The following is a 12315-nucleotide window of genomic DNA, read 5'->3' as shown; positions in this document are numbered from 1 at the left end:
TATTTCACGCGAAGTGAAAAAGAAAGACGATAGAGAATAGTGTATTTAAATTGCGTACATATGTAACAATGAAAATTTTGTTGGACAGAAATCTGCTTGGAATTTAAAGAAACTGAATATGATATACACTTAAATATGTGTATCTACGTAAAATGTATCTGCGGCTTGATGCAAGAAGTACCAATGTCAGCATTTATAAAGTTGAGATGTTAGGACTTAAGGATACGTTAAAGAATTCACGTTCAAATAATCTCTGATACAGAAGTTTCTGCTGTTTGGAAATTTTTTTCTGATACGAAAGGAGAGAATTTTCTAGTACAGAAGGATTCTCGTGTAAAAACAATAAAAGCAAGTGATTTTTATAAATTTTTTTAGGCTAGATACTAATTACACTGTATCTAAACCCTTTTAGGATGTAAATGCAGCCTTGAAGTGCAAATGTAATTTTTTATTTCAATTCTCCTTGTTGTTTATTAGCTTTTTAAACTGCCACTTTCAATGCTTCTCCAACTGTCGTGCACGAAAGACTAGTTGATTTATCAATTTCGAACAAGGTTTACTCACTTTTTACAAATTTCTCCAGGGAATGGATCTGAAATTTTTATTCGATTGTTTCTTCATAATATCTTTTGAAACGATACAAACTCAATTTACCCTGTGAAGGAAGTACATTTTTCTTCTAAACGCTCTCCAAATTTTCATGTTTTTCTTTCAAGCATAGATTCAATTTCAGCGCAAAGTATCTAACTTTAAGAACATTCCTTTATTTTTGCATTGTGACGACCGTGACAAATACTATTATCGCGTGCATAAACAATGGTTCCATTGCCAAATTTAATCACGAGACTCGTATAATACACGATAAACAATAAAAAGAACTGAAATACACAAAATTATATATACTTCAAGATTATCTATTTACATCCCAAAAAGTTCTAGTATCGCAATATAACTGATCTAAAAATGAATCCATAAAAATGACCTGCTTTTTTCGTTGTTATTACAAGAAATCCTCCACTTTAAAGTTTATGTTGTTCGTGTTCTTCATGTTGGCTTTGGTATATTTTGCAAAAAGTTTATTTTATCCAAAATTTCGACATTGTCATATATAAATGCCGTTATAATCGTTTCCAGATAAAATTTGAAATTGCCTTCTTTTCATATTGAACATATGGTTGTTTGCTTAAACTTAATACCGGGTTTAGTCCTTTTTAGTAAACATATGATGTTTGATGTATCTTGAACCATGCTGCAGATATAAAAATGAAATTTAATCACTGTTGCAACGCAGTTTTAAAAGAGAAAATCCAGTCATGGTGTTCGAATGTAAAATACGTACAAATAAAATTTAGACATCTGGAACCAAGGGAATTAAAGTATGGTAGGTGTAAAATAGCGGTGTTACAGAAGAAGGCGAAAAACGATGGTTAGTCGAAGGAAGATTTTCTTGCTACTTGTTAACATCCTCAAGTTATGGTAATATGTTGCAAGACAAAGCTTATCTGCTTCCAACTTGCCTACTCATTATTATGTTGGTTTTGAGTAATTTACAGCAACGACAAGAGCAGGCACGTGGCCGTTTCTCCCGAGCTTTGTACATCTCTCGTATTTATGATCCTGTAGAAGAGACTGCACGATAAGATAGTGGTGATGGTAATTTAGAGTCGTTCGGATGATCGCAAGTAAAAGCGAGGCCATTCGAAGATCTATAGATCGGACGATCTCTCTCTTCCTCTCTTTTTCAAACACGTTAGTTTAGCGAGATTTTAGCTTTAAAACATTGTGGGACAATTTTTCGAAAAATTAGGAATTTTAAATAGGAAAATTTTAGATAGATTCTCAGGAAGCTAAGAATAGGATAGCGAAGACCAGGAAACTATAGATTCGAACGCAACGAAATAAATCTCATTGAATATTTTGCTTCGGTTGAATTTGATAGATTTTTGTTTTTCACATTTTTCTCTCTCGGATAAGTTACTTTTCAGCGATATTCTGATTCTAGAAGAAGATAATAGGTTTTCGATAGGTCCTTCTCTTATTCTTAGAAAACTAATAATAGCAATACAGTGAGAAGAAAAAAGTGGTTGAGCAACCGTCTCTATTCATAGAAAATTTTCCATTCGATCACTTTCCCCTGTTTCCCAGCCTCAATTTCCCATTTTCGTGTCCTCTCCCTTTTCCGTGTCACAGTTTAAACACAGAGAGTTAATGTAATTGAACGAATCGTACAAGTGTACGGTGACACGAAGCCTTTATGTTATGTGTCTCGATGTAAAATACGGCTTCCGCGACAAGGTTGTTGCGAATGCGGCACAAAGTCGTACAGAATTTTTTGAACCTGCGATCCTGTTTCCCTACTTGTTACTTGCATCCTCGCGCTCATCGATTTGTCAGCTGCAAGATGGATTGAGATTGCACCAAGTTCAAGGAGCGTACGTAACCGTACTAATTCAAGTTGTTATCGATTTGTTCCGATTAAGCCTCTTTCTCAGCCGACTCAGCGTCTCGCTCTTATTGTAAACAGTGATAGACCAGTGACTCGTGATATTTTATATATACACGTTCGTAACTGGTGGTGCAATTGGGTACAGGCTGATTCTACGTGAAAAAATATGTCGAAAATATTCAATAAGGTTTGTTCGTTGGACGATTTGTTTCTGAGAAAATCGAGTTCGAAAATTTTAAATATCAAGTATACTTAAACTTGGCCGAGTTCCGATTATATATGAGTAAACAATCAGTAGGAGGTTGTTATACATGCGAAAATAAGTAAGAAATGTAAAATAACATTTTTCCGTTTAAGTTCCGATTTTGAAGCAAATAAATAATACGTTTGAATATGTTTGCTTAAGAACTGTTTTGATACGCAGGATACATTTTCAAATTTATTGTTCTCGAAAACAAAGCATTTTGTGAAAAAGTGTCACTCTATATTTTTGGATTATTTTCTCATGTAGTTTAACTTCTTTCGATTATTTACTTTTGCCCAGTTCGAAATTAGCCAAGTTTAAGTATATTCGTCAAATTTTTAGCCGGATTTTCTCAGAAAGTGCCTTATACAATAATCTATTAATTCAGAATCTTATTTTTTCTTTTTCTCTAGCAAATTGTTCTTCTTTATACCTATATTTTCAACGCAATCGTCTCTTCCTACCGTTAGATTTTTCTAAAATTGCTCCAAGTCTATATTCGCCTTATGTTAGCCAACTTATATCGCTATTGCTGTATTTTAATCTTTAATTTTTTCACTGAATTTTCATATACTCTAATTACACGTGTACGTATGTGTCGCAATTTTCTATTATTTCGTTCGTTCTGCTAGCATGAAGTAAAGCTTGCTTGCTCCTCGATAAAACAACGAAACACGAGGGAAAAATTTGTGGTTTGTAATGAAAATAATAAAAGATAATATTTCACCTGTAGTTCAAGGCAAACTCATAATTTCTCGTTTTATATCAACAGTGAAATAGATTCGCGAAATTCTCCATATTTCGTCGCAGTATGAGCGACGGGAATGAGAAGATCAAAGCTGTTTGACGAAGTTGCTATTCGAACTATTTCGAAGGACCTCGTGCTTACAAAGTTGCATCACGCGACAGAATACGTTCGAAACTATAGATAGACAAACGAGGATTCGCGGATCTATGTATTCGCCGATTTCTCTGCGCCTTAAGATAACGTGCGAAATAGAAATGTACGTTGAGCTACGCATAGACACGTGACAGGCAAACAGAAGCACACCACGTGCCTTCTCTCTCGCGTATTTCGTGTGGTAAGGCGAATATGCAGGTGAAATAGTAGGTGCCGATGCACATACCAGAAATCTGCATTTTGACGTTGGCCCGCCTCCAAATAGAATATTATTCCCGCCAAGTTGCACACAACCGAGGACCAAAAGCTGCGACTCGGTTTGTTTTCTATTCGAAGTCATCGTACTCCACATTTTTCGCGGGAACAATCGCGAATAAACCATCTGCAACGTTTGCACGGTTTTTCAACATTTTTCTATATTTCTTTTTTCATTTTTTTTTTCTAACCAAGTAAACCTAGCTCCCCTTTTTTCTTTCTTTTTTTACTTTATATTTTTGTAGATTTGGTTCTCTCCGTATATAACCGAGGTAATATTATTAGTGAAATTGAACAAATCGGTATTAATAGCTTCTTGCTTGAACGTTTCAGCGATTCTCCATCGGTTTCAGATTAAATAAATCGCGTCTATTTCCGTTTAGCTGGTGAATTTCTCTTTTGATTTTGTACTTCTTTGGAAGTCTATTTTTCTTCTTGTAATCTGATAACAAGATTTCGGGTGAAAATAAACCAATGTGCCGGGCCTGTACTTAGTCAATCGCAGCAGCTATTATGTCAGTAATCACTTGAGAGGTGTGAAAGGTTACAGGCGGTTCTTGAATGAGACGGTATAGCGGCTTCTATGTAGAGAGGTCGTAAAATCGGTCAAGCATAAAAGTTAACGTGTTGGAGGAATTGATAGGAAGCTGAAGAGATAAGGATCTGAAGTTTCAATGCAGGCTATATATCTCGGCTGCAATTTTTTAACTGCTGTTCTCATTGCTGATATTTATTTTCTTGTTCTCATACTGCATGCATTATACGTATGTTACTTTGATTACGTTGTTACGATTTTTCTGGCATCCTCGATTGAATCGTTACGATCCTTTTAACACTATCAACCGATACATAGGATCTTGTCGTAAAGGAAGACATTCCATTTTAGAAATTGTAACTTCTTCAAACTTGAGTGTATCGTAATTTACACTATTTCATGTAATTACTAATTTTGAAAAATCTGTACTAATTTAACAATAAACATGACTATCGTCATTGTCGCGTGACGTATGATATACATAGTATATATTGTTATTATCACACGAGAATAATCATGTTTATTGTTGAAAGAAAATTTCTTGTATTCTAACACAGAAATTATTTCATCTGCGATATTTATAATTATTATTTAATTACTTCCATCAATCATTATTTACTTATAATTATTCAAACACCAGTAGTCTGCAGACTATTTCTTGAATAATTTAAATTTAACACACCTGGAATTTCTACCCTTACAACTTCTATATATAATAATGTTACACTGAAAAATCTCACACGTTAACGTTGCCAATGTAACCTTATCTGATACATGTTTTACTTACCTTTTCACTTATCTTTTATAGCAAAAGCGAAGAGCGGTAGTGTTGAGGTTGACTGATAGAGGAACGAGTGGATGAATTTTTAATAGAAAAATATATTGAAATAAATATAGGTATAAGTATAAGTACAGGTATAGTATATGCTGATCCAGATCCTCACTCTTACAGTGTTACAATACAATAGAAGAAAAGCTATGATAGGTAGCACGTTCATATATTTATAGCAAAGAGCATTACCAAAAAGTTAACCTTGGTGTGTAGCTCTAACTGAAGGCTACAAGAAACAGCAATAGAAATCTACTTATAGCTCTTTTGTTTCTAGACTTTGTAATCCAAAACATAATTTATATTGAAGGGCACAATAATATGGAACTCTCCTTATTTTGAATTTTGTTGTGTCACTAAATTCTATTCTCTTCGTAACAGCGGCCTGCAGGTCACGGATATACAAAAGAAAAAGTGTAGAGCTTTTCTTGAAGTAATTACTTCAACAAGTGGAAAACCATTTACCTAAATTCTGTTTATTAGAACGAAATATCGTTCGGTGTCTACTAAATGAACCGCTGTCCATTCACTCTATCTCAATGCGAACACCTATTATATGGGTGAAAATCGTTACCTGTTACCTATTCACACCGGTTATCTCAATGTGAACGCCTATTATACGGATGAAAATCGTTACCTGCCCATTCACTCTGTTTATCTCTACCTGAACGCCTGTTATATGAATGAAAAACTGTAGGTAATGAGGGAAATAAATGGGTTCCTATTACTATACGAATTCTATGTAGTTGCATGGTCTATTTGTCCCTCTTACTTACCTGTTACTGTAGAAACGAAGCGCGATAGAGCACCATTTACTCGAACTCTGTTTATTTAGGAATTAGAAACGAAATTTTGTTTAGCGTCCATTCAATGAACCGTTGCCCATTCATTCTACTTGTCTCGATGTGAATGAAATTGATACACCTGTTATAAGTAATGGTGAAACTCGATGAATTGTTATTGCTATACGAGCTTATTATAATCACGTAAAATATTTACGCTCCGACTGAGTTCAGATATATTGCCCGTCACGAATAGATATTAATTGTATTAGAGACACCTGATAATTAGACTATGGATTCTTACGCAATTTCATATTTTTATGACGAAAGCTAAAGCATTATGACGAAACGTACGTAGTAATTCGTTTGGTCTATTAAAAATTACGACGTGTACTGGATATACTGGATATTTTCTATATTTCCGTTTGTTATATGCATTTTATGGATTGCAGTGTTTTTAAATTTCTCATAAATACGTAAACACTCGCTGGCTACCGATGATGTTTAACGAAGCTTGATTGCTTCTCGCTGCTTTCATTTCCCAATTATTTTCTCGTAAAGTTTTTATTTCGCTTGTATCGCGTTACCTTGCAATATAAAATACCCAACAAAGATGATTTTATTAGAGTTTTTAATTAACCTAACGAACGCCTAATTTTTATGACCTGCGGTATAAATCCAGTTCTAATTATCCGCAGTGTTGTACATATGAAGATATTTAGAATTGAAGGGGTTAAATAAAATACCGATCCACGTACGGAACCATTCTGTATATCGTTGCATATCGTTGTATATCGTTGTATATCGAAACAAAGGGATCGACTACGAAGGAGATAGCATCGTGTTTCCCTGCGAGTTATCCAAATGCTCTAACACGATCGTAAATCACGGTTCGTCTCACAACAGCGTGTGCTGGTCTAGCGTTACCTGCTCGTTACGTTTCTTAACAAGCTGCCTTATCTCGGCTGCCTTCTCGAGTAATTATGCGACTGACGATTTCATTCGAGATATTGTTATCGGTGTATGTATGATTATTCGTTTTTTGTTGCTCGCGACAGACCTCTAGCAGATAGTAAAATTTATGTTCATCCGTCGTTCGATCACTTGGCAAAAAATCCAAATAAATCTATCTCTGCCTGCTTCTTTTTTTCATTCTCACGGTTACTTGAAAGTTGCTCGTAGCGATCACATAAGAATCCGCGGAATATTCTCGTTCGTTTGAGATAACAAATATTTCGCAATCAGTAAGTACAACATAATTGGAATTTTATGGAGACTGAAGTAACTTTTTCATTTGGCAGAGTGGTAGCCAGTTTCGGATAATTAAGAGATAGTTGGAGGAAGATTAGGAAATAATAAGCCGTCTAAATATCTCACAAGACTCTGGTAACTCTGTAAGTGACCTTACGTCGAACGAAAGATGCCCTATTTCTTGGCTGTAGAAATTAATTAAGGCTTAATTGGCCTTCCTTTGTTTATCCGTCGTGCGATCAGTTTCAGAAGAATTTTTTATGATCTTTGCAAATTACTCAGTGCAATAGCATGTTCTAAATAGTTTCTAAATAAACAAAGGAGTTAAAGAACACCGTCGTTCGTTTCGAACCAGACACATACACTCTTGCTCGTGGGTATAACGTAACCGAAAGTTTAAAACTGTTACTCGGTAGAAATGACTATCAACTGGTTCGTGATTTACTGGCAATTAAATTTCATACCGTGAACGCTTCGCGAGATCCTGCATAGAACAAAAGGTACTTAACTTCTTGGCCAGCGGATCCACGCGCTCGATTTAATTTCCCAACGAATGAATGAGCAACGTTTCTCGTGTTCGTTCCGTTCGAACGTAGGAAATTCGCGTGTTATAGAACACTGCAATTTTCACTTTCTACCTTTAACTGTTCGCACAGGATACAAGGATCTGCAATTCAAATAACTTTTCGCTGTTAATACCATTAGCATAAAACATTGTAATAAATATAATGTTAAATAGCAGAAAACGTTTAACGTTGAAGCGAACGACTCGCGCGTTTGAACTCTCTCCAACGTAAATAAGGTTGTGCCTGATGTTTGCAGTTTGGCCGGCATTATTTAATCGTCATACAGGATATTGTGTATAGATTTATTGTCAAAGTGTTTCTGGGCTGAACTATGCCTAGCCATAGAGCTGCTGGGTGAAATAGTCACGCGTCACGACTACGCGTGTGCGAACGCATCATTAGCAAGACTATCATTAGCCAACAAGGCCGTCGACAGGGCCGTCATTGCTGAGAAACGGCCACTGCTTTTAACGCAGCTCGTTTTTCCGGCATTTTCAATACTAAAATTCATACATTTCAATAACGAGAACTTACGAAGAAAAGAATGAAATTATTACCTGGACCCTCTTGTACGATCGAATTGATAATATCAGGGAAATTGGAGTCACAAATAATTAGTATAAATAAATGATCAGTATCTTGCGTTACTTTGTTAACAGAAAGTTTTGGAAGTAAATTTTAAGGATGACAATTTATTTACGTAATTGTTCTATTTGACGTAGAAATCGACGTAAAAAATTGTCCATTCATTAAGATTAATATCGATGTTACTGGTTGGAAAACTATTGTGCGAGAAGGCCCTGATAATGTTTTATTCTTTCCAATGACGTTCTTATAACGTTCTTCTCGTGTGAGTATTTCGAACATTTATTTTTAGCCGGCATATCGTGTATTTAGGTGACATAAAGTGATTTTTGGAAATTGAATATTCGCCTGTGATTCGGTATTTCCGCAACAGTGCACGATTTTTCAAATAATTTCTATGTATTGTGATTTCCAAAATGTTCAGAATGTGTTACATGTTACTCGCGGCAGAAATAGATTTTTAGAAAAAGAATTATTCTAAAACAGTAAAAGCACAGATACAAATACAACAGATTAGAAAAGAGGAAAGGTAGAATAACGATAAAATAAAACATTTATCAAAACGTATGTATATCCATGACTGATGGTCGGTCTTCTTAGAATTTCTTTCAATCTCGTCCTCTTTGTTTTTCCTTAATATGTAAATTCCGAGTGCGTCGAGGAAACTGCAAAAGAAAATCTGACGTTAGCAACGGTTACATTCAAAGGTTACATTATGAGCATTATGGAAATTTTCTAAGAGAATTATAAACGTGATTATAATGATGATAAACGAGATTCGTACAAAATGCTATACCAGACTGTAAAACGCACGATTCCTTGTAAATTGTTGTTTTCAAATGTGAAATTTAAATATATCATCATTTATTGCCATTAAGCAGATGTATAATAAAAAATGGATAATAAAAGATATATTTGGGATTGTCTGTAGTAAAACATAAGATTTCTATTATTGTAAAATCGATCATTGGTAGAATCGTTTTGGAATGGATACGGGCAGATGTTTCGATTTCTCATAAGAAGATAAGTTATTACTTACAAGAGATTTCTCGGTAAATACCAATTCAGAGGAAGCTTTTATTAAATCTGGGTACTTAAATAGAATATTACTTCTGTATAACTTGTTTAAATTAAATTCGGTTCGTTGATTTTATGAATAATACACGATATTCGTCGGATTCAATCACTCGGACTGGCTCATTTGCTGAGAACTAAAATCGGTGTCTCATATTTGAAGGGTGCTTGTAGAAAACTCTGTAAGTGCCAAAAAAAGAAAGGAAGAAAAACAGAAACAAGTTTTTCAAGAGGGAAAGAAGCATTACGCAGATCTAGTTTAAATTCACAAAGAAGGAAAGTGTATCTATAGGAAAGCCTGTATGTGCCAGCTGCTAGTCATAAAGAAAATTCAATGTTGCATTTACTTAGATTGATGGCATAGACAAAAGCCAAGAGACAACTAACTAATGTTTATTCGCACCTATATTTTTTTCTGTAGAAGTGACATTGTGACATCATTTTCTAGCATTATTAATAACTATTTAGAGAGGGAAATCACACTGAAATTCTACTACTATGCTACTCTGCTACGTAGAACATTTTCCAATAAAAAAAAAAAAAAACAAAATTTTTTTCAACTTTGGCATTTACAGCGTCATCTATAGGCAAGTTTTGTTCGATTGTTTCCGATTCTTGCAACTTACATTTTACGAAACAGGCCAGGCGAAAAATCGTGCTCTTTACAAATTTACACAAGATTTTCCAAGAAAGGCTGATCTGTGCCGATACTTTTGTTTATCGCGGCATATCCTACGCGTATGTATCTATCTATCCATAAAGCAAGAAAAATACTCGAATAAAAAAAGTGTTTAAAAAGGGAAATGCATTCGAATGGATTCAGGCAAATATCGTGTATATTTCACTTGCATCTGTATTCTTGTTCCTGAATCAATCTTTGCTTCTCGAGTCGATCGTAAAAGCGAAGGATATCCGTTTGGATGGTTACTCTTGCTTCTCTTCGGAGTTTGCAGAGATGGTAGAATGATTGCTTCGTGGACCATCCTTCGGTAAGAGGTTGCTGCTTTTCGACGATTGTTTGGTCACGGTGGTCATCTTTAGCGCGTCGATTTCCTTTGGAAATTCTTCCCTCCGCCTTCGTCTCCTCGACGATTTTCTTCGTCTTCCTCGCGATCTCCTTCTACGGGATCTACGTCGAGATCCACGACTCTTGTACCTCCTTCTACCGCGTCTTCTCGAGCTTCTTCTCCGGCTAGGTCGTCTTTTTCGCCAGCAACGAATGTCGACAGCAGTGGCGTCGCCGCTGTTCATGCATTGATTGTACATGTAGTCTTGATTGTACGTGTAGCATCCGCTGAAAACAAGGAGACTGTTGTAATGTATTTAGATACACGTAGCATCTGATCTGTCACACGAGAAATTCATTTCTAACGGGGTACGTTATTCTGGAAGTTTCAGGAAATAGAATTTTCCATTTCTAATTTGTAACATTCTTAAGGTTTCGAGTTTTAGAATATTTTGTTCGTGTGGTTTATTGAGTCGAAGCTCGAGCAGATTTTATCTGAAAACTTTGATACGTACGTTTTCTGACCTGGTTCTTTGCAATTCGATTTCCTTCGAACTTTGAAGTAATATTCTATAGTAATTCATAGTAATATTAATGTAATGTAGCCTTGAGTTTTTTTTTTTAAATTTTGTAACGCTATTTGAATTCTTTTCTTTTTTTTTTTTATTATATTATATAGTTACATCCGGCCTGTTTTTAGAACTGATCTTTTTGGTAAAATGATTGCGTTCCTTTTCAAACTGCTATCATTTACTACAATTGAATTTTTTGTAAAATTCTAGATTAAGATAATAGATTCCAGTTTGTGAATCGTTAAAAAAAATGCAGTGCAGCTATTGATTGATGCAGGAAAGCAGCTTGTAGAAATTAATCCTATTTTCTTGCATTTACCCCTTCAAACGCTGAAGAATACCATAAGTCACGCCACGCCTGAGGGCAAGTTGAACGTGACGCCTAATCTCAGAGCCAGGAATATTATATTCTTGAGCAATGTAATTACTGATTTCCTGTGAAGTTGATCCTTGAATGGCCTGCAGCCTACGAATTGCTTCTACGACCTGGGCCTCGATTTTTGGAGATTTTTGCGCTGCCATTCTAGCATTTGCTGCTATGGATCGGCGAAGATGATTTAATCTGGACAAAATACTTTGACATTCAATTTAGATATTCACAGAAAATAAAAGCTACCTTTGTATTAATATTTGCTGACAAATTTCCTGCAACTAATACCTATAGTTATTTCCCTTGACTATTAATAATCGATAGATTATAACTAATAATTTCTCATTGAATGTCTTTTTCTCTTCAACATTGGACGAGAATGATTCTAATCAGGCTACCAAGCAACATTTACGATACTCTCGAAAAAGCATAATTTACGATAAAAGATACGATTGTACATAATTTTTCAGCGCTGACATTTTGTTTGACAATCCATTGATCACAAATTTCACTCGGTTGAATATTAAACAACCGCGTTTCCAAGAGACAATCGCGCCTTCTCCATATTTTCCACTCGATATCCAACGAATCGAACATGCGTATACGCGTGCTTTTATAATTGGCGGCGATCCAGCGAGAAAAATGAAGCGATCTCGATCTATTTCTTTTCGATGTTTGCATATCTGCCGGCTCTCCTCTCGGACCGGTGGTCCTCCGTCTCTTTTTCTTTCTTTCTCTCCTGATCTACCTAAGCAGAAATAAAACAGTACCGAATAGCGCCAGAAGAGTACGATAGACCTTTAAACAGTGACGTCATCGAAGCTGTTTTCTCATGCCTTCGTAAATATAGTACTCTTCCGGCTGTTTGACTTGCAAATTGAGAGTACAATTAGAGGAGT

The 12315-nt window shown here is 35.4% G+C and overlaps 1 protein-coding gene across 1 annotated transcript; it reads right to left on the bottom strand.

Annotated features, from left to right (window-relative positions):
- Positions 1–10018: 10018 nt before the first annotated feature.
- LOC126923322 (serine/arginine-rich splicing factor 7-like) lies at positions 10019–11593 on the bottom strand. The gene is made up of 2 exons (XM_050736684.1): positions 11366–11593; positions 10019–10762 (listed from the first exon to the last, which is right to left on the bottom strand). Exons 1-2 carry the CDS (start codon positions 11566–11568, stop codon positions 10393–10395), a joined length of 573 nt encoding a protein of 190 aa, XP_050592641.1. The 5' UTR covers positions 11569–11593; the 3' UTR covers positions 10019–10392.
- Between the last annotated feature and the right edge of the window lie 722 nt (positions 11594–12315).

Source organism: Bombus affinis, chromosome 13, assembly GCF_024516045.1.
Source record: "Bombus affinis isolate iyBomAffi1 chromosome 13, iyBomAffi1.2, whole genome shotgun sequence".
NCBI lineage: Eukaryota > Metazoa > Arthropoda > Insecta > Hymenoptera > Apidae > Bombus > Bombus affinis.
The sequence above is the reverse complement of the archived record's forward strand: the minus strand, read 5'-3'. Positions and strand labels throughout refer to the sequence as shown.